Raw genomic sequence first — 25,956 nt, 5'->3', positions numbered from 1 at the left:
ATCCCAGTGATTAGTACACTGTGCCTGGTAAAGAGTGAGCAGTTAACAAGTATCATAAAAAAGTGATCTCGTGCTATAAATCAACATCCTCTCCCTTCCTTATCCAACAATTTTCCCATATTAAAAAAAATCCTTCCAAATCAATATTAATTCAGAAATTGAGACAAATAAACCCTGGTTATCGCTGACACCGGGAACCTTAAAGCAAACAATGAGTCACTTCAAGGGGCCAATTCTGTGACAGAGATAATGGGGAATTACATGCTTAGGGAAATTTTCTGAAGCTTCCCACTATTCTTGGGAAACCTTCCTTCCTCTGTAGTTTTACCCTGGAAGAACTGGGAGTTTACCGACTCGCGACCCTCCATCGGACGAGGATGAGCCGAAGAAAGGCGGACGTGCCCCAAAACCTCTTCCGGAGTCCACGTCCCCCTCCGGTTTCCTTCGAGGACCTCTCCTCTTGCCAGCGCTGCCCATCTGGGAACTCACTGAAGGGGAAGGGGGAGTGTGGGGTGTCTCACCTACACCTGGAAACAATCCCAGAGAAAACCAGGACTGTTTACCATCCTATCAAACCAGCCCCGGGCTCACTCTGCTCAGCAGGCAGAGGAAAGCCAGAGAGCCTACTGAGGGACTGATCCAGGCCAAGTATTGCCCCGTATAGAACAAAATCCTCTCTCTGATCCAATCTTTATTCCGGTTACTAAGACAATTGCACCTCTGCCCAACCGTAGGAAAATTCTCCCGCGACTGGAGAGGTTTAGCCAATGCATATAAAAGGTGGCCAAACGTTTCAAGCTGAACTCCAGTGCTCTTGGCTGCTTCTTTGAGGGAGTAAAACTTCCACACACATCCCCACCCACCTGCAAAAAAACAAAAATAGAAAGTCCCCCAAATAAAACACCTTTTCTGCCAAGATCAGGCTCTTTTACTCACACCAGTCATTAAAAGGCATCACCTCCAAAAAAAGGTAGGGTGCACACATCTCCTTCAAGAGGCCTTCCATGACTAAGCCCCCCTTTCCTCTTCTCCCACTCCTTTCTACATTACCTTGCCTTGCTCCCTTTGCCCCCCAGACCACCACACCACCACTTACTAAGAGCTTATCAAATACTGAAAAGAGAGACAGACAGATGTAAGAGGACACAAATGATTATCTAGAGAACAGAATACATTTATTTGCTAAACAGTGATTTCATTTTTTAAAAAGAAAAAAGGCAAGGTAAGTTTATTGTATCACGCTTTTTTTTCCCTAAGCAATTCTTATCCCTACCCCGGTCATCTGGGAGTTTATAGATTTTTCACGCACAAAGTTCAGAGAGGAACTGAATGGTTCAAAGTGCTTCCAAACCTACCAGTGGTTTCTCTCAAAGGGAACAGAGGAAACAACTCGCTGCTGCAGAATTACCAAATTCGGGACTATGAAGAAGAGCTGAATTTGAAATTCCTGTGTGTCAGAGAGAAATTGGGCAAAGCCTGTTGGTTCTAGCTGGTCTGCAATGCGGGAGCCTATTAATGCACGATCTCACATCAAAGTCCAAAAGCAACCCAACCCAAGAAACTTTACTAACACTTACTAATGGCAGAGCAACAGATCATCTGACAGAAGGGCGGCGGATCATTTGTATGAAATTCCACAATCTGGCTTCTTGACCCTGTCTGGGTTCAATCAATGGTATTTGAGAGCTTATTCAGGGCAGAGCATAACAGAATTAGACTTGATCGATGCCCTCAAGGAGCTTGAATTCTCTCAAACCCCTACACAGACCCCCAGGAGAATTGAGCATGTCCATTTTCCTCAGAACCCAAGATGTTATTAGTCTCATTTCCCCCAAGGCTGTACCCTGGCCAGCACCTGCTATAACCAGGATCTAAGTCCCCAAGCTGCCCTTTGTCCTGACGTTACAACTCATCCCATCCCTTCTTGCAGATCCAGCTCTGTTACAATAATGAAGGGAAGCAGCATGGCCTAGTGGAAAGAGTGCAGGCCTGGGAGGGAGAGGACCTAGGTTCTAATCCTGGCTCTGCCAGCTATCTGCTGTGTGAACTTCGGTGAGTCGCTTTACTTCTCTGGGCCTCATTTCCCTCATCTGCAAAATGAGGATTCAATTCCTGTTCTTCCTCCTGCTTTACACTGTGAGCCCCATGTCGGTCATGCATGGTGTGCAACCGATTAACTTGTATCTACCCCAGTGTCTAGCACAGAGTAAACACACAAGTATCACAGCTGCTTTTAATCAATGGTATCTGAGCCCTACCATGTGCAGAGCTTTGTCCTAAGTGCTTGGGAGACAAGAGTTGGTAGACAGTATATGATTACTCTATCAGCCTCCTTGCTGACCTTCCAGCCTCCTGTTTCTTGCCCACTCCAGTCCATACTTCACTCTGCTCCCCAGATTATTTTCCTACAAAAATGTTCAGGCCACATTTCCCCACTCCTCGAGAAACTCTAGGGGTTGCCCATCCACCTCTGTGTCAAACAAAAACCCCTACCATTGGCTTTAAAGCACTCAATCATGTTGCCCCCTCCTTCCTCACCTTGCTACTCTCCTGCTTACAACCCAGCTCACACACTTGGTTTCTTTAATGCTAACTTCTCACTGTACCTCGATCTTGTCTATCATCACCAACCCCTCACCCACATCCTGCCTCTGGTCTGAACACCCTACCTCTTCAAATTTGACAGAAAATTACTCTCCCCACCTTCAAAGCCTTATTGAAGGTACATCTCTTCCAACAGGCCTTCCCTAAGCTCCTCTCTCTGCTTCTCTTCTTGCACCAACCTGATTTACTCCCTTTATTCATTCCCCCCACCCCGCCCCAGCCCCACAGAACTTACGTACAAAGCTTTAATTTATGTATATAAATGTCAGCCTCCATGTCTAGACTGTGAGCTCGCTGTGAGCAGGGAGTGTGCCTTTATTGTTGTATCGTACTCTCCCAAGTGCTTAGTACAGAGCTCTGCACACAGTAAGCACTCAATAAATTGTGAATGAATGAACATGTTCCATGCCCATAAGGTGTTTAAAATTTAGAGGGTAATAATAAGCATTTCCCTAAGCATTTAACTTGGCCACATTTTCCTTACGTGGAATCGTCCAACCCAGAATTTACAAGAACTTGCTCTTTCCAGCTTTAAGGCCAATGGTTTCTCCTGATAAACAGCAGGCATACCTAGTGAGTTGTAAAATTAAGCTATCCAATGCTCCATTCAATAATTTGACGTGTCTGATTGTTAAAAAGCAGCTTGGGGACTTGAGTTCGTGACTTAAGTTGTTTGATTTGAGCCATCAACCTGGAAATTCCTCAGCCTCATTCCTCATTCCTCAGTGTACTTCATGGTACTCTGCTGATTCTGCCATTTGCTACCTTGCCTTGTCTCTCTCCCTTTCAAGTATTATAGGGGGTCTTGGACAGGGTCATACAGGGTTTGTCTCAGTTGACCCATCTTGGGGGAAAAAAAGGACCAAGAAGCAGGGCTTACGCCATTTTTCGGGCACCAATATTCCTCTGTGCAATCTGAGGGCCAATTCACATTTCCTCTTGGAAGAAAGTCCAAAAGACATACTGGTTAATAGTCTTTTACCAGAAGGCCTAAAGATCAAGGTTTATTATCAATAATAATAATAACAATAACGCATTTTATCAACTGTTTACTATGTGTCAAGCACCATTCTAAGGCCTGGGGTAGATACAAGTTAATTAGGTTGGACACAGTTCCTGTCCACATGGAGTTCACAGTCTAAATATGAGGGATGACAGGTATTGAATTCTCACTTTACAGATGAGGAAGGAGAGGCACAGAGAACAAAGTGACTGGCCCAAGGTTGCACAGCAAGGAATCGGCAGAGCTGAGACTAGAACCTAGGTCCTCTGACTCCCTGGCCCATGCCCTTTCCCCTAGGCCATGCTGCTTCTCATCATTACACAGAGTATTAAATGAATGCAGGGAACATGTTCACCAACTGTTACCCTGTACTCTCCCAGGTGCTCAGGATAGCGCTGTGCACACATTAAACACTCAAATACGGCTGACAGCAATCCAGAGTATCAGTCTTATTTATTTTAATGACACCGCTAAGTTCTCTAAGAGGTCCAAAGAAAATGTCTGCACCCAGGAAGAGCACCTGAGGCACCCAGAACAGATTAAATGTTCACTATACCAGTTCTCCCCTCAAATTTCAGAGCATGGAGGAAGGCTACTAGGGCTAATGATGTTCTCCCAAGATGATGTGCATGGCTGTTTGGAAAAGAGTAAAAAAATGAATTATTGGGAACTTAGAAGGAAAAAAAGAGGTTTGAAGCTCATTTGTCGTTTCCAATGGGAGCCTTATTTTTTTTTATGGTATTTGTTAAGTGTTTACTATGTGCCAGGCACTGTACTAAGCCCTGGGGTAGCTACAAGCTGATTGGGTTGGGCACAGTCCATGTCCCACATGGGACTCACGGTCTTCATCCCCATTTTCCAGACGAGGTAACTGAGTCACAGGGAAGTAAAGTGAGTTGCCCAAGGTCACAGAGCAGACAAGTGGCAGAGCTGGGATTAGAATCCAGACCCTTCTGACTTCCAGGCTCATGCTTTATCCGCTAGGCCAAGCTGCTTCTTGGCTCACCGAGGTCTACAAAGCATGCTTCCTGATTGAGCTGGGAAGACCCGTGATTGGCATCAGATTGTAAAGGTCTCCCACCGACAGCCCGTACAGAATCAAATGATTTGCCTTGAAGCCACCCAGGTGGAGTACAGAATATGAAACCTAGATGTCCTCCCTATAAATCAGGGTAACGTGAATATCTGTGTGGGCTGCTTTTTAAGGGCCACGGATCACTTCACCTATTAATAATGTCAGTTCTGGATTGGCAAATGGGCACCATGGGTCACAAAGACTTGGGTTCAGCAACTAGAAGATTGTGGGTGAAGAAACAGAGCTGTAAATATTCAGCAAGATTCTATTTTCATGCCACATGGCTTCCCAGAGAGTCCTCATTACAGAAGAGCTCGAGGCGGGGGTGGTTAGGCAGATGTATATATATATATATACATGTATATATATATCCCAACAGATCATTTCAAAAAGTTTTTAGCAGCCCCCGCCCCCTCCCCATCCAACTTTCCAATCCACAGTTTCACTGGCCCTTTGTATACTTTCCAACATCATCTCCACAATGTGGTTGGCAGGGAGCATCAGTAGCTGGAAGGAGGGTACCGTTGGGCCCCCTAAATGCCCCTTTTGCTACAATTCTTACTTGCTCACTGCTGATTAAATCATTCAGGCCCTGGGCACTCATTTTACCCAGAAAAAAAATGGTTCTTAGGTCTTGTGGGGAGCCAAGCCAGTCCAACCCAGAACTGAATCCTGCTGAGACTGGGTGGACAAGACCAGCCCCCCCGTCACCCAACCCCGACAAGCTGGGGCCAAGTCTGGCGTTGCAACCACAGCTCAGAAATCTACAGGGGTCACACACCCTTCAGCACCAGCAAATCCTTGGAAAACTGGGGTTCGGGCTGGCTGACCGGACACTATTTCAGACACTATATGGGCTCTGAAGAGGAACAGTGTGATATGGGCTCTGGAGAGGGACAGCAACGGTGAGCTTAGGAAGAGTGAAGGAAGTGTGGGCAGGAAGAGAGAGGCTGCCCAGGTAGGAGATTCTGGTGGCCTAGGGCAAAACCAAAACAAAAAGTGAATTTGAAGCAGGCAGTTAGTGGGGAGGTAATTAGCGAAGGCAATAAAAAACAATTTGGGAAGGGCTGCAGGTGAGAGAAGGGGATAACTGGAAGTAAGGAAAGTCATCAGGGCAGATGCCTGAAGAAGGAAAGAAAAGAAAAGGGACACAGTTGTTCAAAGACTGGAAAGAACAAAAATGCACTTTAGCCTGAAGACGAGATAGGAGAGGGAGAGAAATCCACAATTATGCCGAGGTTGCGTGTTTGGGAACTGGAAAGGAAATCTATCAACGGTAACAAGAGGAGGGACTGTGAGCAGAGGGTTTTAGAGAAAAGATAAGGAGTGCAATCACATAAGTTTGAATTGGCAATGAAACATTCAGGAGTTGTCTGTGAGAGAGTAGATAAAAGATAATGCATGAGGGGAGAGGCAATTTGGGAAATCATCAACATTAAAAAATGGGGACTGAAACCAGGAGATTATCAGTGAAGGCCGCCCAAGGACACGAGGCGGAGACCCAGAAGGACACAGACACAGCGATCAATTGTACTTTCCAAGTGCTTAGTACAGTGCTCTGCACATAGTAGGCGCTCAATAAATACGATCAAATGTGTGAATGTGTCTGGCTCTGCTATGAACACTGGGGCCCGATACAATGTCATCAGGGTAGACACAGTCCTTGTCCCACATGGGGCTCACAGTCTTAACCCCTATTTCGCAGATGAGGTAACTGAGGCCTAGAGAAGTGGAGTGACTTGCCCAAGGTCAAAGCAGACAACTGGCAGAGCCAGGATTGAAACCCAAGTCCCGCTGACTCCCAGGCCTGTGATCTTTCCATTAGGCCCCACTGCTTTCACGGGGTGGAAAAAACCATCTAGAGAAGTGCAGTGAACGGCAGCCAGGAAGTTGCCCCCTGGGGGCCCCCTGATCGGCACCCCCACAATGGAGCCAGGTAGACGGATGGCCTGGAGGCTAGCCCCAGGTGGAAATCCTGCCAACGCCACTGCCTTGGAGCTCAGCACCTGCCGAGGCTTAATGGAAAGAGACCAGGACGAGGAGTCAGACCGGGATTCTGGTTCATTCATTCATTCAATCGTATTTATTGAGTGCTTACTTTGTGCAGAGCACTTTACTAAGCACTTGGAAAGCTCACAATCTAGAAGGGGGAGACAGATAGCAAAACAAAACAAGTAGACAGACAACACTGCTAATCCTGCCCTCAACCATCTATATGGGTAAGTCACTAAAGCCTCCCTGGGTCTCGGTTTCCTCATCTGCACAAAATCTCCATCTTCCCTTCCTCTGACTGAGCCCTGTGTGTGAGATGGGGACTGCTGAGCTGATGATCTTCTCGGGGCTGTGCACATTTCAAGTGCTTAAGAAGCACCAGTATGATTAGTAGTATATTAAGCATGGACCTACAGACCCTCCTATTATCACCACTATCTCCATTTGATGACAGGAGGTCCTTAGGGAAGGCCAGAAGGAAATACAAAGAGTCCAAGGAGAAGACCAGCACAATGAAAAAAAAGAAAAATATATATATATGAGGAAGACTCAGATCTTCCTCTTTCCTTCTCCCATGGCATCGGCAGAAGAGCAAGGGCCTGGGAGTCAGAGGCTGTGGGTTCTAATCCCAGCTCTGCCACATGTCTTCTGTGTGACCTCGGGCAAGTCACTTCACTTCTCTGTGCTTGTTACCTCATCTGTAAAATGGGGATTAAGAATGTGAGCCCCATGTGGGACAGGTATTGTGTTCAACCTGATTACCTTGTTCCTATCCCAGTGCGTGGCACATAGTAAGTGCTTAACCAATACCACAGTTATTACTACTACTATTATGAAGCAGAAAAATAGAGGCTTTTTTTTTCTAGGGTGGACTGCTGTCTAAGTGCTTAGCTTATTAAGCAGGACCAGGCCCTGGCTTTGCATCAAATTGGCCACTGGCCACGGGGCAAGACAAGAGCCTCCTTTGGAAAAGGTAAACAAAGCTTCCCAGATTTCTTTACCTTCCAAGTCCGAGAGCCAAGCATGCGTCAAGTCTCCGCAGGCTGGCTGACTTCCTGTGCCATACCTCTCAGGGATTTTGCCGCCAGAGCCTGGTGCCAACGGGTCCCGGTGCCAGGGCTGTACGTAACCCATTGTTGGGAAACGCGTGACGCCATTTGTTGTTTATTGATTTCTGTCGCACGAGTATTGTAAAGGGGAACTCTGGCTCTAGCTTAGCACGCTAAAGGGCAACTGAAGGTCAAGCAGCAAATGCTTTAACCCCACCAGCCGTGACAGCCTGCGTGAGAAGATACCCGATAACATCTCGGGACATTCCTCTGGAGGCTCCCTAATTCCCCAGCTCCTACAATCAGCCAGCTCCTTGAGCCCCGCTGCTGGGGGTCCCGCCTTACTGGAGGGAGAGGGGGGGTTGGAGAGAGAGGAGGGAGAGGAAGCTGCCCACCCCCAAGGCTATCTGCCCAGAGGGAGCCTAACTATTCCCTGCTCCACCCAGCCCCGGGAGATCCCCACAGTTGAGGGCCATCCGACGTTGTTTCCCAGCCCCCTCTGTACGCCACCCAACTGATCTCCTCCATCAGTCACCACCTCCACACACCAGTGTGCGGGCTAAGGTTCAATCTCATGGGATCGCTCACATCAAACCTCGACCCGGAAATACTTCAGAACCCTCGACTCTCGTCTTTCAAGTGCCGGCAAGGATCGTCTTTACTCAGCGGTAGGCGTTTCCTCTGAGTGGCCCCCTGGCCCCGACGGGGGCCCAGCCGTTTTAGGGTTCGAGATGCTAGAACTCGATCTCTCGGTGGTCGTGCCTCAGTTCCATCACCATGATACCCGCAAGGGAGGGAGATTTGACTCGGTTAATCCGGGTAACCTGAGACTTACAGATTCTTTACCTCTTTTGACTGCTCATTCCTTGCCTTGAAACCAATCAACCCGAGCAGAGGCAGATCGAGACCTTTTCTGGTTAGGACCCGGTGTGCCTGCCAGTTCTCACCCAAATTCTCAAGTATTGGGCCTTCCCAGACTGAGCTCCCCTTCTCCCTCTACTCCCTCTACCACCCCCCCTTCACCTCTCTGCAGCTAAACCCTCTTTTCCCCCTTTCCCTCTGCTCCTCCCCCTCTCCCTTTCCCATCCCCTCACCCAAATTCTCAAGTATTTATAACCTGGATGAGGTCTCCAAACTGTTCCTTTATGGGCAGGGAATGTGTCTGCTAATTCTGTTGCTCTGTATACTCCCAAGCGCTTAGTACAGTTCTCTGCACATAATACGTACCCAATAAATACCACTGATTGATAATCTGTTTTAAGGCATCTAATAATCTCAACAAGTGATTGCCTCATGCTGTTGGCTAGCTCACATGAGCAGCCGGAGTTTGGTAGTTCACAGCCTCCACTCTTCAGCTAAAAAATGACAACAGTGGAAATCTACATTAGCAGTGAGGGAAGAAAAACAAACCATTCCAGGGAAAAGGGAAAAAAAACTGTGGAAAAAAACCAACAACCAGGGGCAGATGCACTCCACAGCCCACTCGTCCACAAGAAAGGAGCTGGCCTGGCAGTTGATTTCACAAGAGATACTACCGACGGGACATGTTTCATTGCCGAGCAGCAGTCCAGGTGGCTAGAGAGGAATGTGTTGTGCCGGCAGCCTCTCGCCACATGCACTTCCCAGAATAACTCTGGGTCCAGAAGTAGCCAAGGGACAAAATGGTACAGTTTGGTGCTCACTCCTCCTGAACCCTTAGATCTGGAGCTATCCAAAGTGTAACCTCATCTCACCCTGAACAGAGAAGAGCCGAAAGGCAGCACTGAACCCTTTTAAAAAAAACAACTTCTACCCCAAATGCAGCCACGAACTGCTGCGAGAGCCAGTCACTGAGAAGCAATTGGTTGGGTGCTTGCTTGGTTTGGGCTAATATTCAAGATGTTTCAAGCATCCGGATGACAGCAGAGTTAACTTCGGATGCTTAAACCGTAAGACTATTTCCAACTACAAAATGGGATCGTCTGGGCTCTTGAAAAGTGGCTAGGAATCTTCTAGTACTGATGGGTACCCAACTCTGTGCAATCTGCCCAATGGAGAACTTGGAAGCTACCTGAGGAGATAACTGTTAGGAACATTCCACTTAAAAAAAAAAATTGTATTTGTTAAGTGCTTACTATGTACCAGACACCATACTAAGCACTGGGGTAACCACCAGCGAATCAGGTTGGACGTAGTCCATGTCCCCACTTTACAGAAGAGGTAGCTGAGGGACAGAGAAGTAAAGTGGTTTGCCCAAGGTCACAGAACCAACAAGTGGTGGAGCTGGGGTTAGAACCCAGGTCCTTTTTGACAGACACGGTCAGGTCCCTTCAAGAGCACAGCTGTTGAAAAAAAAACTCATGTCTTTGAAGAGCTCTGAGATAACTGTTCAGAGGCCTCATGTTGGACAGAGAAGGCTTCATAAAGGCCTTAAAGCTAGGGAGTCACTATCTCTTACAGAGAAGCAGCGTGGCTTAATGGATAGAGCACGTGCCTGGGAATCAGAAGGACCTGGGTTCTAATCCCAGTTCCACCATTTGTCTGCTGTGTGATCTATGGCAAATCATTTCTTCTCTATGCCTCTGTTTCCTCATTTGTAAAAATGGGGATTAAGACTCTCCTTGGTGGGAGGCGGACTCTATCTAATCTGATTGCCTGTATCCAATCCTGTGCTTACTATAGTGTCTGGCACAGAGTTCTTGCCTAAATACCACAATTATTTATTACTATTATGGAAAATGTTCAGACATCAAGAGATTAAAGAGGTTGAAAGTTACAACGAAGACCTGCAGGCAAAACAGTCGATTAACTTCTAAGATTTCTAACATACAAATAAAGGCCACCGATTTTTTTAAAAAAACTATTTATAGGTCACCTGACTTTGGACAACCTTCAATTATTGGGTAGTGTTACATCACAGTGTGGAGCATTTTGGCTTGACCAACAAAATCAGAGTTTGACTGCTTGTGTCTGTTTGAACCAGTTCTTATTTGCCTAAATACTTCCAATTTAACCCATTTGTCATCTAAGGACTAAGGAAAAAAAAGGAGTTAACTGCAACAAAACACTCTTTGCAAATCCGTGTTTTAGGGCAGAGTGAATGAAGCTAAGTGATAAGGAAAGAACTTAAGTGAGCTGGGAAAAGGCTCCTTTTTCTGCTCTGGGCATTTGGTTAAGTGTTGGGTACAGATGGAAAATTCCCTCATTTGCTAATCTCAGCTCTGCGGTCATCAACCATCATAAAATATAGCCCCAAGGCTGGCTAAAAAGCAGTTTAAGAAAATTTGCTCACCCAAACCATGGGTTTTAGTTTTCCTGAGCCTTATCAGTCTTCCTAGCTTGGCAACAGAAGTCACTCTACTGACCCTCAAAAACCTCAATGCCCAGTTTCAGTAAGCAAACATAACTTTAAAAAAAAAACAAACTTAAAAAGCTGATTTCTATTGTGTTCACTTAGGTGCACCAGAGCATTCAGACTCTCTCCTTTGAGAAATGGGGCTTCCAGATGACTCTGTAATCGCTTACACTTGCACCAGCCTAAACGCTAAGATCCGCCCTTTCCTCTCCACCCAAACGGCTATCTTACTGCTACAGGCTCTTGTTATATCCCGGCTAAACTACTGTTAGCCTTCTCTCTGACCTCCCTTCCTCCTCTCTCGCCCCACTCCAGTCTATTCTTCACTCCGCTGCCCGGCTCATCTTCCTGCAGAAACGATCTGGGCATGTCACTCCCCTTCTTAAACAACTCCAGTGGTTGCCTATCAACCTCCACTCTAAACAAAAACTCCTCACTCTAGGCTTCAAGGCTCTACATCACCTTGCCCCTTCCTACCTCTCCTCCCTTCTCTCTTTCTACTGCCCACCCCGCACGCTCCGCTCCTCCGCCGCCCACCTCCTCACCGTCCCTCGGTCTCACCTATCCCGCTGTCGACCCCCGGGCCACGTCCTCCCACGGTCCTGGAACGCCCTCCCTCCTCACCTCCGCCAAACTGATTCTCTTCCCCTCTTCAAAACCCTACTTAAAACTCACCTCCTCCAAGAGGCCTTCCCAGACTGAGCTCCCCTTCTCCCTCTACTCCCTCTACCACCCCTCCTTCACCTCTCCGCAGCTAAACCCTCTTTTCCCCCTTTCCCTCTGCTCCTCCCCCTCTCCCTTCCCATCCCCTCAGCACTGTACTCGTCCGCTCAACTGTATATATTTTCATTACCCTATTTATTTTGTTAATGAAATGTACATCGCCTCGATTCTATTTAGTTGCCATTGATTTATGAGATGTTCTTCCCCTTGACTCTATTTATTGCCATTGTTCTCGTCTATCCGTCTCCCCCGATTAGACCGTAAGCCCATCAAACGGCAGGGACTGTCTCTATCTGTTGCCGACTTGTTCATTCCAAGCGCTTAGTACAGTGCTCTGCACATAGTAAGCGCTCAATAAATACTATTGAATGAAAACATACCACCCCAAACACTTGTCATTTCAAAGCGAGGGATTGGAGATCAAAACATATCAAGCTAACTTCATCCCTCTAGCTCCTTCCCACCCATAGTTTTTTTATAATTTAGGCAGAGAAAAAAACGTTTTTATCGAAAGCTACATGTGGGATCACTCACTGGTCTCTCTAAGAGAACAGCTGCAGATACCGGTTTTGTGATTCCTTGCATAGGTTAACAGATTAAAAGTATGGTGAGGCTTCATGACTCTTTTCCACCCGGTTTTTGATTTACGGCAAGACGCAAATCTTGAATTCCGGGATTCCTTTAAGGATTGGGGGGTTACCAAGAGCTTCTGACCTTCTATTTTTCCCTTTTTAAAAATGGTATTTGGTAAGCGCTTACCACTGTTCTAAGCACTGGGGTAATACAAGTTAATCTAACGGTATTCAGTCCCTGTCCCACCTGGGGCTCCCAGCAGCATGGTGTAGGAGACAGAACAACGGGCCTGGGAGTCAGAAGGTCATGGGTTCTAATCCCGGTTCTGCCGCTTGCCTGCTGTGAGACCTTGGACATGTCACTTCTCTGTGCCTCAGTTATCTCATCTGTAAAATGAGGATTGAAACTGTGAGCCCCACATGGGACAGAGAGTGCCTCCAACCCGATTTGCTTGTATCCACTCCAGCCCTTAGTACAGTGCCTAGCACAAAGTAAGTACATGATAACATAATTATTATTACTATTATTAAGTAGGAGGGACAACAGGTATTGAATCCCCATTTTGCAGTTGATGACCCTGAGGCACAGAAAAGTTAAGTGACTCGCCCAAGGCCACACAGCAGACAAGTGATGGAGCCAGGATTAGAGTCCAGGTCCTTCTGACTCGCAGGCTTGGGCTTTACCCACTATGTCAAAGCTGCTTCTCTTAAAAATCTGCGAGGGGGGTGCGATATCAAACGTCAAAAGGCACAGCCGCAGAGGCTTTTAAGTGAAGTCTCGCTAGCTTCCTTCTCGTGGCCGCAGCAAAGGGACTGAAGTGCCAAAATGGATGAGGAGTTACAATCTGGGAATGTGGAAGTTAGGGAGAAACACCAACATGCTACTCACAGGAATTGTGCCTCCGACGGAAACCTTTGGCCTGACTCAAAGACTCCACATGCCTGTCCACGTAGCTTTTGGAGCACTGCTGCTGCTGGGGGGAAATGACAACCTCTTGGTTCTTCAAGTCTGTCCTCCTGGGGATGTTCTGGGGAGCACTGCTGGGGGGCGCTTTCCTGAGCATCTTGCCTGTCCCGTTCTGATCGCTGTCCACAGGGTAGCCACCACCAGGGATGCCTAACTCGATCTGCTGCAAATCCCCACACTGCTGGCTGTCCCCGAGTCCTGGAATCTCCAGAATCTTCAACTCTGTAATGTCGCCTGCCCTGAAACGGCAGAAGTCCCCCACCGCGGAAAAAAAAGTCAGTATATCAATCCCACATCTCAAACAAACGGAAGTCGGCGTGCTGAGGGAGCGGTGCTTGATCCCAAAAACTGGCATCGGCCACCGGGGGTCATCTTCCTCCTCTCGGTTTCCTTCATCCCTAGGATGCTTTCAGAGCTCAACGCAATCTCAGGCTGGAACCCAAAACACCTACTCACCTTCTGATGCTATCGAACCGAAGTATCCAAAAAGAGAACTGAGTAAAAATATTTTGGCACGCACTGCCCCAGCTCTGATCTCTTCAAAGACATGAGCAACAGGTGGGAAAAGGGGGGAAAAATCGCTTACTAAGAAAAGGTTGCTTAAGGAATGTTGCTGGTAAGAATAGTCTATGGAGAGAATATTTTTGCTATAATTAGGGTCTTGTTTAGTCATATGAGGTTAACAGAGCCAGTGGGGAGAAAAGTACAGTCCTCTGTACCAAATCTAGAGTCCTTGGGGCAGGTGATCATCATTGGGTCTTGCTACCAGCTTTTCCTGGGTCTCTCAGGGTAGGCAGGAGCAAAAAACTACAGACATATCACACTGAAGAAGCAGGAACTACATTATAGGAAGAAGAGGATTTCTGGAAAAGAAAAAAATGGGCACTTGATAATATAGACTTGAGGCCAAAAAAAAAAATCCACCTAAAGTCTTAAGAGAAACAAAAGGAAAAAAATTGTTTTGGAAACTGCCTATGAGTTAGATAACAAGCTACTGTGTTCCATCTGCATGCTTGAAAGAGATGTGGGCAAAAAACCGCCCTGCCAAAGATCACGGTTTGGATCACTTCACTAGGAGACAATTAACACGCGAGGTCCCAATTAAGAACCGCAGTTGCCAGCTTTCTTTCAGGGAAGGAGAGGAGATAAAACGCTTGCCTTTGGAAAAGGAGACAACACACCACCCTCCAAGATCCTTGGGGGCAGGGATGGGGTCCACCAACTCTCCCAAGCGCCTAGTCCAGGGCTCTGTACGTGGTAAGCCCTCAATAAATACCAGCGACTGACTGACCGAGTTTCCCAGTTCAATTCTCCTGCCAGAGTGGTGAATGGAAGCCGTGGGCAGCAACAGCACTTACCTGAAGGTGACCTCTGGCACGAGGCACTTCACTCCATTGTGGAACGGTCGGGTCAGGGAGATAGTCTGGCTGACCTGATCCACGGCTGACACTCTTCCTTGATAGACACCCAAGCTGTCCCCGCAGTTTATGGACACGATGCTACCCAGCCAATCTGCAGCCATATTTCTGATTGATCAGAGACCCCTGGAAGGTGAAGGAACAGAGCAACGGTGGTTAGGGCATATACAGGGATGAATTGATGGCGTACTGACTCTCAAATTAGGATTTACTCCCCCTGAGTGAAGAAGCTGAACCCATGAATCCCAATCAAAAAGCACTGGTTTCTGGAGAGAAGCAGAATGTCCTTGAGTTATATCAAGCTATGTAAAGAAGGAGTTAGAGCTACCCCAGCGTTTAGAACAATGCTGGGGACATAGTAAGCATTTAATACCTTAATTATTATCATCATCATCAAGAGTTGTGGAATGTCATTTCTTAAAATCGTCAAAATAAGCATCCTTAGCTAAACACAGTCACACCTTCAACCTACTCTATTGCAACATCTGTCATCTACTCTCTCTGAATGCCGAAATCTAACTAGTGTACAGAATAAGATGCACAACCGTAAAAGCTCCTGGAATAATCTTTGTCCTTTAACTCAAAATGAGGTTACCCTAGCAGCACGATATAGTGGACAGAGCACAGCCTTGGGAGTCAGAAGGTCATGGGTTCTACTCCTGGCTCCGCCACTTGGCTGCTGTGTGGCCTTGGGCAAGTCACTTCACTTGTCTGTGCCTCAGTTACCTCAACTGGAAAATGAGGATGGAAACTGTGAGCCCCATGTGGGACAGATATTGTGTCCAACCAATCTGCTTGTATCCACTCCACTGCTTAGTACAGTTCCTAGCACACAGTGAGTGCTTAACAAATACCCCAGTTATTACTAGAGCTTTACATGGACCAAACGCGGCCCATAGGCTCCAAGCCCAATATAACACACAGGCCAGATGAATTCAAGATATGGGAATAAAGGGGCTGGCTCATCTAGGGCAACCTCTGCACCCCGATTTAATCAATCGCATTTACTGAGCACTTACGGTGCACAGAACACTATAGTAAGCACTTGGGAGAATACAACAGTTATTAGACACATTCCCTGTCCACACCGAGTTCACAGGCTAAAGGATGAGACGGACATTAATATAAGTAAATAACTTACAGATATGTACACAGCAGCTGTGGGGTTGATGGAGAGGTGAATAAGGGGGGGGAAACAGGGTGACACAGAAGAGGGTGGGAGAAGAGGAAATGCGGGCTTAGTCAGGGAAGGCCTCTTGGAGGAGATGTGCCTTTAATAAGGCTTTGATGGTGGAAATAGTTATCGTCTGTCAGATATAAAGAGGGAGGGCGTTCCCAGGCCAGAGACAGGACTTGGGCGAGAGGTCGGCGGTGAGACAGAAGAGATGGAGATGCAGTGATTTCAGCAGTCCCTACTCCCTTTCCCTTCAGCATCACCTACGCACTTGGACCTGTCCCCTTTAAGGACCTGTGTGCAGTGAACATGTTTATCAACTCCTCTGTACTGTACTCCCCAAATGCTTTGTAAACCCTCAATAAACACTACTGATCGATTCTCCCCTCCCCAACAGCTCTCAACCAGAACTGCCATCCAAATGGATCGGAATCCCGTAAGAACAGAAGACCCTCTGTACTTGCTAGAATGACAAATCCCGACATCTCTTTTGGAAAAACTGGCCACACCTGGCCCAGCTTCCACTCCGAAGTGAGACTTTAACTCTTTAGCCAGCTGAGGCTTGGGGTCCAATCTCCTAAGTGCCTGAAGTCCAGACTGTAAACCCCCAAAGTGCTCTAGGTTACACTACTTCAGATGAAACATCCATTTGGGAGTTTCTATGACAGATTAGATGAAGAAATAGACAGGCCCCTTTCCAGGATATACTTTAATGGCCTGATCGATTTCTTTAATGCTATTTGTTAAGCACTTAGTATGTGTTAAGCACCGTTCTAAGTGCTTGGGGTAAAGATAAGTTTATCAGGTTGGACACCGTCCCTGTCTCCCACCCTAACCAGAGGGAGGAGGATTTAATAGTCATTTTACAGATGAGGTAACAGAGACAGAGAAGTGAAGTGACTTGACCGAAGTCACACAACAGAGTCAGGTCATCTGCCACAAATTAACCACCAAGATGACACGTTATCACCAAGAATCAACACCAACTGGGAATTTTCAACTCTCTTAGGAATAGTACTCAAGAGATTACTCTTGACATGGGTCCATGTGAACAAAGAATAGAAGATTATAACTGGGGCACAGTGTTATGGAATTAAATTGTACACGAGTCTTAAAACACCAGATATTAAATATTCTAATTCTATGCCTATGGCATCCTAACACTTTATCTGCACAAACTCTTTCCCCTTAGGAACAGAGGGAGTTAAGATCGACAGCAATGCCAGTTTCACTTGACTCCTTTGTGAAATGAAACTAAGAGCCGTGTGAAAAAAAAAATGTAGCTTCAGACAGGAGGAAAAAAAACACAAAGAGAAGGGGTGGAGGGGAAGCGCAGGGTGTGATGACAGACGCAAAAATAAAGCCCACACTATCGGCAAATATTTGGACATAACATTCCATTAGACTGTAAGCTCTTATAGGCAAGGAATATGTCTGCTAATTCATTCATTCAATCATAATTATTGAGTGCTTACTATGTGCAAGAGCACTGTACTCTAAGCGCTTGGAATGTACAATTCGGCAACAGATAGAGACAATCCCTGCCCAATGATGGACTTGTACTGTCCTCTCCCATGCACTCTGCGCATAATAAGTGCTTAATAAATACCACTGACTAAGAAGTCAGAACTCTTAACAAGGAATCTACGTTTTGCCATCTTTCTCCCCCTTTTAGACTGTGACCCCGTTGTTGGGCAGGGATTGTCTCTACCTGTTGCTCTGCACACAGTAAGCGCTCAACAAATACAAATGAATGAACGAATGAATGTCGGGACGGAGAAGCATTCACTGCTCTCTAGTGATCTCTCTGACCAATTCAACAAATAGCACTGATAAGATCTATTTTCAAACCCAACTACTTCAAACCTGTGGAAACCAAGGCATTTGCAAGGCCCAATGCCACGGGTGAGGATTACACAACAGGTTAGGCTTTTGCCACAGGACTCTGCTTTAGATACGAATACGCTGTTTTGCATTTTCTCGCAATACTGCTTATTTTCAGACTAGAGTGAGTAAATTAACAAACACGGGGGAAAAAAAAACGTGAAAACTCTGGTTCTATCACTATTACCACGTTAATACAATCACTCATCCTATCCTGCCTAGATGACTGCATCAGCCTCCTTGCTGACCTCCCAACCACCTGTCTCTCCCCAATCCAGTCCATACTTGGCTCCGCTGCCCAGATCGTCTTTCTAAAGAAATGTTCAGGACATGTCACCGCCCTCCTCAAAAATCTCCAGTGGTTGCCTATCCACCTCCCTACCAAATAAAAACTCCTCACCATTGGCTCCTCCATTTCCTTGCGTCCTCCTACCTCACCTCGCTTCTCTCCTTTTATAACTCAGCCAGCACACTCCACTCCTCTAGTGCTCACCTTCTCATTCTGCCTCCATCTCGCCTGACTCGCCGCTGACCCTGGACCACGTCCTGCCTCTGGCCTGGAACGCCCTCCATCCTCAAATTCGACTGACGATTACTCTCCCCCTGCCTTCAAAGCCTTAATGAAGGTACATCTCCTCCAAGAGGCCTTCCCAGACTAAGCCCCTCTTTTCCTCATCTTCCACTCCCTTCTGTGTCACCCTGACTTGCTCCGTTTGCTCTCCCTGTCCTCCCCTCCCAGCCCCACAGCACTTATTTATATTTGTAATTTCATCTGTATTTATAACTGTCTCCCCACCCTCTAAACTATGAGCTAGTGTGAGAAGGGATTGGCACTGTTTATTGTTGCACTGTACTTTCCCAAGTGCTTAGTACAGTGCTCTGCATACAGTAAGTGCTTAATAAATACGACTGAATTAATGAAATTCCTTCAAAACCTAAAGAAAAGTACCCAAGAAACAAAAAATGAAAGAACATTTTTTTCTAAGAACCTATCTCCTGTTAGTCGGGGACACATTACATTTATTAAAGTGCAAATAAATGGACTGTTAACTGAAAGAACTCAGAGGCAGCCATCCTAATAACCCACTTAAAAGAGGTTGTAGAAAGAGGTTTTCAAGACCTCCTCACTCTCCCATATAAATATCAGGGTAAATCTCTAGCCATATTCACTGTTACTTTGCTTTTTAGCATGGGACTCTTGTGACTTGTTTTTTAAAAGAAAAACCCCAGAGAGTGGCAGATTTGAGTGCCACTTTTCCAAATTTTCAGCTTATCAAAACGGAAGCCATTTATCTTCCCAGTTTACAAATACAGTAAAAAGCTAATTATCCAAACTAATGGTGACCACGGCTAGGCTTGGGCAAATGAAACAATCTGAGTCCTCCTGGAAAGGTGTGGTTCTGATTTTATTTGGTTCCACAAACTAGTTTTATCCCCCAACCATCCAAACCTGGGATCCCCGGTTGGATAAGATCATCGACACACAAATAATCTCCTCTCCATGGTGCTGAGCAGGTCAGGTCTTCTATTCTTAAGTGCTTCGGCCAGCGCGTTAGAACCGTTTCCTCTCCGGGTTTTTAGGGGTGATCCTTTAATTCAAGGGTGAGTCCGATTACAATTCAGCCACCCAGATTAGCAGCGTATTGGAAGACTGATCAATCTTCAGAAGTATTTGCAATTGTACGTTAGGATTTTATTAAAGCCTTCAATTTCTACACTACCTTCTATGCAAGCTCCTAGTTATGCCACTGACCCTAAGTGCCAAATGAATTCTTGCAATTATAATAATGATGGTATCTGTTAAGTGCTTACTACATGCCAAGCACTCTTCTAAGCCCTATAGATACAAAGTAATCAGGCTGTCCCACGTGGGGTTTATAGTCTTAATCCCCATTTTACAGATGAGGTAACTGAGGCACAGAGAAATTAAGTGGCTTGCCCAAGGTCAAACAGCAGACAAGTGGTGGAGCCGGGATTAGAACCCACATCCTCTGACTCCCAAGCCCGGGCTCTTTTCACTAAGCCAGGCTGCTTTTCTTGGTTATTGGGAAAATACAGTGTGATAATGAAGACCACATCCTTACTGAGCACACTGAATCTGGTTCACTCTGCAAAGAGGTGCATGAAACCACTGAAAAGCAGCATGGCTTGGTGGGAAGAGCCTGGGGTCGGGAGTCAGAGGTCATAGGTTCAAATCCCAACTCTGCCGCTTGTCAGCTGTGTGACTTTGAGCAAGTCATTTAACTTCTCTGTGCCCCAGTTACCTCATCTGTAAAATGGGGATGAAAACCGTGAGCCTCATGTGGGACAACCTGATCACCTTGTATCCTCCCCAGCGCTTAGAACAGTGCTTTGCACATAGTAAGTGTTTAACAAATGCCATCATCATCACTGAGACAACTTACCCTAACTGAAAAAGCAGGAAGAGAGCCAGGGCCCTGATTCCACCATACCTGTTCTGCCCACAGACTGAAGAATGTTTCTGAGGGAAAATGTAAAGCACCTAAAGGGAGACAACTGATACCCCAAACATGCTGAGAAGCAGCAAGGCCTAATGGATAGAGCAGGGGCTTGGAAGTCGGAAGGATCTGGGTTCTAATCCCTGTGCTGCCACTTGCCTGCTGTGTGACCTTAGGGAAGTCATTTTACTTCTCTGGATCTCAGTTACTTTATAAATTTGGGGATTAAGACTATGAGCCCCAGGTAAGACAGGGACTTAGTCTAAACTGACACCTTGTACCTACCCCAGCACTTAGAACAGTGTCTGGCACATATTAAGCGCTTAGCAAATAGCAATAAAAAAAAATCTGTTGCAACTTGGGAAAAAATCAGATATCATGTCTTGATATTCTTATGTTAACGTCTGTCTCTCCCTCTACACTGTAGGCCACTGTGGGCAGGGAACGTGTTGGGCTGTACTCTCCCAAGCACTTAGTACAGTGCTTTGCACAAAATAAGCACTCAATAAATACCATCCATAATGATGATACTCTTGTTCTTAAAGTCCCAGTATTCTAAGAGAAGCAGCACGTCCTCGCGGAAAGAGCACGGCCTGGGAGTCAGAGGATCTTGGTTCTAATCCCAGCTCTTTGACCAGCAAGTCACTGTGTGCCCCAGTTTCCTCATTTTTAAATAGAGATAAAATACCTGTTCTCCCTCCTACTTAGACCTTGCACCCCACCTGGGACAGGGACTGTGCCCAAACTGATCAACTTTTATCTATCCCAGCGCTTAGATCAATACTCAACACACAGTAAGCACTTAAATAAGGAATTATAACTAATGAATACCCAAGTTCATGCACAAAGGACTGCAGGTCACATCCCCATTTTTTCGGCATCTGAACAGAAGTAGCGTCACCATCTTTGAATAAGACTATTATCTGTCTATTTTGGTGGTGTTTTAGAGTAAATTTGGGTCTCTCCCAATAAAGTAATGAACTTTCGATTAGTTAGGGGCTGTCTTCCTCTTGCTGTACCCTGGGGCAGAGGAAGGGTGCTGGAATCATCACTCACTTGTGGTATTTGTGATATGACTTGCCCAAGGTCTCAGAGCAGACGAATGGCAGGGCTGGGATTACAACCCAGGTCGTCTGATTCCCAGGCCCATGCTCTTTCCACTGAGCCATGTTAATCTGTCTTTATGCCCCAAAGAGTCCCCAGGCCAAATGTTTGGAACTAGAAGGTGCCTTTGGGCACATCATTTCACTCCTCTATGCCTCAGTTATCCCATCTGTAAAGTGGGGATTGAGACTGGGAGCCCCATGTGGGACAGAGACTGTGTTCAACCCGATTTGCTTGTATCCAACCCAGCTCTTAGAAGAGTGCTTGGCATATAGCGGGCACTTAAATTATTATTTTTATTTTCCCATCTCTTGGGAACCAAGAAATTCTTCCCTTTTAAACCACACAACCACTAAGAAAAAGTGCTTCCACAATAAATACTTCAAGAACTCCTTCTGACACCGTGGGATGATCATAGCAATAAAACGACTAGAAATGAAGTGAGATGAGAAGCTTGACTTTGGAGAAAGTTTAAAGAAGATTAAAACTGGAAGCTCGTTTAGGTAATGTAATGTTGGTATTTGTTAAGTGCTTACTATGTGCAGAGCACTGTTCTAAGCACTGGGGTAGATACAGGGTAATCAGATTGTCCCACGTGAGGCTCACAGTCTTCAACCCCATTTTACAGATGAGGTAACTGCGGCACAGAGAAGTGAAGTGACTTGCCCATAGTCACACAGCTGACAAATGGCAGAGCCAGGATTTGAACCCATGACCTCTGACTCCCAAGCCCGGGCTCTTTCCACTAAGCCACGCTGTTTAGGTCAGGGGCCGAGTCTACCAACTTTGTTACACTGTACCCTCCCAAGTGCAACTCTGTTAATAGGGTATACTGTACTCTCCTAAGTGCTTAGAACAGTGTTCCGCACACAGCGCTCAATTAATATTTTATTAACCCTACCCTCAGCCCCACAGCACTTAGAGTGAATAAGGCATGGGCCTGGGAGTCAAAAGTCATGGGTTCTAATGCTGGTTCTGTCACTTGCTGTGTGACCTTGGGCAAGTCACTTCCAATTAGACTGCAAGCTTGTCATTGGGCAGGGATTGTGTCTGTTGCCGAATTGTACATTCCAAGCACTTAGTACAGTGTTCTGCACATAGTAAGCGTTCAATAAATACTAGTGAATGAACTTCACTTCTCTGGGGCTCACTACCTTTATCTGAAAAAGGGGATTGAGACTGTGAGCCCCACTTGGGACAGGGACTGTGTCCTACCCGATTTGCTTGTATCCACCCCAGCGCTTAGAACAGGGTCTGGCACATAGTAAGCGCTTAACAAATACCATAATTATTATTCTCTGGGCCTCGGTTCCCTCATCTGTAAAATGGAAATTGAGACTATGAGCCCCACGTGGAACAGGGCCTGTGTCCAACCCAATTTGCTTGTATCCACCCCAGTGCTTACTACAATGCAGGCACATAGGAAGCACTTAACAAATACTATCATTATTATGTCCATATCCTTAATTTATATGAATATCTGCTTCCCTCTCTAGACTCTAAGCTCCTTGTGAGAAGGAAGCTATTTTTATTATTAAGTACCACTGACTAATTTTCGATTCATAGCAACTCTATGGATATATTTTCTCCAGAACATCCCGTTCTCTGCCATAATCCACAACCTAACGGTTCTTCTGTTACCATTATGGTCTCTACCCATCTAGCTGCCAGTCTGCCTCTTCCACGTTTTCCCTGGACTTTTCCTAGCATTAGCGTCTTCTCCGGAGCATCTGTCTTCTTATATGTCCAAAATGCGCTCATCTAAGTCAAGTCATTTGGCCTTCCAAAGACCACTTCGACTTAATTTGCTCTAAAATCTATTTGACTTTCGGGCAACCCATGGTATTCACAAAAGCCTTCTCGTTCAATCATATTTGAGTGCTTACTCTGTGCACAGCACTGTACTAAGCGCTTGAAAAGTACAATTCGGCAACAAAGAGAGACAATCCCTACCCAACAACGGGCTCACAGTCCAACACCACATTTCAGGAGAAGCAGCGTGACTCAGTGGAAAGAGCCCGGGCTTGGGAGTCAGAGGTCATGGGTTCTAATCCCAGCTCTGCCACTTGTCAGCTGTGACCTTGGGCAAGTCACTTCACTTCTCCGGGTATCCAGTTCCCTCATCTGTAAAATGGGGGCTAAGACTGTGAGCCCCACCTGGGACAATCTGATTACCTTGTATCTACGCCCCACCAGCGCTTAGAACATTGCTTGGCACATAGTAAGCATTAATACCATCATTATTATTACTATTTCAGATGTTCTCTCTCCTGTTTTTTTCATTGTCCAGCTTTCGGATTGTCACCGAAACACCATAGGTTGACAAAAGCTACTAGCTGTGGGGTATTGTCCTCTGCCAACTGCTTAGGCCAGTGTTCTGCATAGAATTACAGCTCAGTCAACTGAGCTATACCCTTGATTCGTTCATTCATTCAATCGTATTTATTGAGCGCTTACTATGTGCAGAGCACTGTACTACACCCTTGGAATGTACAATTCGGCAACAAATAGAGACAATCCCTGCCCAACAACGGGCCCACGGTCTAAAAGAGGAAGACAGCAAAACAAGCAGTCAGGCATCAATACCATCAAAATAGATAAACAGAATCATAGATATAAACACTTCATCAATTTATTCATTCAATCGTATTTTTTGAGCGCTTACTACAGGCAGGGCACTGTACTAAGCGCTTGGAACGTACAATTCGGCAACAGATAGAGGCCATCCCTGCCCAACAACGGGCTCACAGCCTAAATGGGGGGAGACAGACAGCAAAACAAGTAGTCTGGCGTCAATATCATCAAGATAAATAGAATCATGGATCTATGCTCATCATTAATAGAGTAATAAATAATATATACAAATATACACACGTGCTCTAGAGAGGAGAAAGGGGTAGAGCAGAGGGAGGGAGGAGGAGCAATGGAGACTGTGAGCCCGTGGTTAGGCAGGGGCTATGTGTTGCCAAATTGTGCACTCCAATAATAATGTTGGTATTTGTTAAGCGCTTACTATGTGCAGAGCTCTGTTCTAAGAGCTGGGGGAGATACAGGGTCATCAGGTTGTCCCACATGAGGCTCACTGTTAATCCCCATTTTACAGACGAGGTAACTGAGGCCCAGAGAAGTGAAGTGACTTGCCCACAGTCACCCAGCTGACAAGTGGTAGAGCCGGGATTCGAACCCATGCCCTCTGACTCCCAAGCCCGGGCTCTTTCCACTGAGCCCCGCTGCTTCTCTTGGGTGCTGCTTGGGGTGCTGCTTGGGAAGCACCCCAAGCGCTTAGGCCAGTGCTTCGCACGCAGTGAGCGCTCAGTAAAGACGATTTACGGAGGAGGGGCGGAGGGAAATTCATTCAACAGGATTTATTGAGCGCTTAGTATGTGCAGAGCAGTGTACGAGGCGCTAGGAACGTACAAGTCGGCAACAGAGAGCGACCATCCCTGCCCATTGACGGGCTCCACGGTCCAATCGGGGGAGACGGGCGGACATAAACACGACAACTAGAAGAACAAGATAAATAACATCAAGGAAAGGGAGGGCTCGGCCTGGGAAGGCGTCCTGGAGGAGGTGGGCCTGCGAGGGGCCCGAGAGCCACACTCCCGGCATCCTCCGCGACGCCGGCCCCCGCAGCCCGTTTTTCCCGGCCTGCCCCGGGGCCCAGGATGGCCGCCCGGCCGCCCCCCCTCAGACCACCCCCTCCCCCGCCCAGGCCCCCCCAGCCCGGAAGTCCGATGGAGGCCGAGCCCCGCCCGCCCGCCCGCACCTGCGTCGGTTGGGGTCCGATCCGCTCCGCTGCGCCGCCGCCTTCTCCGCTCCGTGCGGGGGCCGGGAGGGGGGGGGGGGGGGCTTCTCCTCACAGACCCCAGCGCGCGCCCCCCACCCCTCGGCGCCGGAAATCCCGCGGCGTCCCCACGCTGCCGCCGACGCGCTCGTCACTTCCGCCGAGTAGCCATGGCAACTGGGGCGCTGCGCAGGGAGGGGAGACAAATCGGCGGAGGACCGGATATGAGGGACGGAGAGGAGAGAAGGGCCGCGGGCGCTCTATCAGGGCTCGGGGGCATAGAGAGGGCGCGCGGCCTTCTGCGCGTGCGCCTCCTCCAGCACACGTTCAGCATGCATGCATTCATACATTCATTCGCTTTTACGGAGCGCTTACTATGTGCAGAGCACTGGACTAAGCGCTTGGAATGGGCAATTGGACACAGATAGAGACAGTCCCTGCCCAACCACGGGCATTCATGCAGTCGTACTTATTGAGCGCTCACTTTGTGCAGAGCACTGGACTAAGCGCCTGGAATGGACAATTGGGCAACAGATAGACACAATCCCTGCCCAACCACGGGCATTCATGCAGTTGTATTTCTTGAGCGCTTACTATGTGCAGAACACTGTACTAAGCGCTTGGAATGGACAATTGGGCAACAGATAGAGACAATCCCTGCCCAACCACGGGCATTCATACAATTGTATTTCTTGAGCACTTACTATGTGCAGAACACTGTACTAAGCGCTTGGAATGGACAATTGGGCAACAGAGGCAATCCCTGTCCAACCACGGGCATTCACTCAATTGTATTTCTTGAGTGCTCACTTGG

The 25,956-nt window shown here is 47.0% G+C and overlaps 1 protein-coding gene across 2 annotated transcripts in view; it reads right to left on the bottom strand.

Moving 5' to 3' along the window:
• EDC3 (enhancer of mRNA decapping 3) overlaps window positions 1–25,218 on the bottom strand; it is a 54,332-nt gene extending 29,114 nt beyond the window's left edge. Inside the window, exons 1-3 of one of the 2 annotated variants that reach the window (XM_029065097.2) lie at window positions 25,125–25,218; window positions 14,678–14,863; window positions 13,242–13,558 (exon numbers count right to left, since the gene is read on the bottom strand). In XM_029065097.2, the coding sequence (XP_028920930.1) occupies window positions 13,242–13,558; window positions 14,678–14,841 (481 nt within the window). In that variant the 5' untranslated portion in view covers window positions 14,842–14,863; window positions 25,125–25,218. Of the gene's footprint in view, window positions 1–7,675; window positions 7,824–13,241; window positions 13,559–14,677; window positions 14,864–25,124 lie in introns of those variants that run through there. The other variant, XM_029065098.1, reaches the window with a different exon arrangement.
• Between the last annotated feature and the right edge of the window lie 738 nt (window positions 25,219–25,956).

Source organism: Ornithorhynchus anatinus, chromosome 5 (assembly GCF_004115215.2).
Source record: "Ornithorhynchus anatinus isolate Pmale09 chromosome 5, mOrnAna1.pri.v4, whole genome shotgun sequence".
Taxonomy (NCBI): domain Eukaryota; kingdom Metazoa; phylum Chordata; class Mammalia; order Monotremata; family Ornithorhynchidae; genus Ornithorhynchus; species Ornithorhynchus anatinus.
This window is presented reverse-complemented; position numbering and strand designations above follow the sequence as displayed.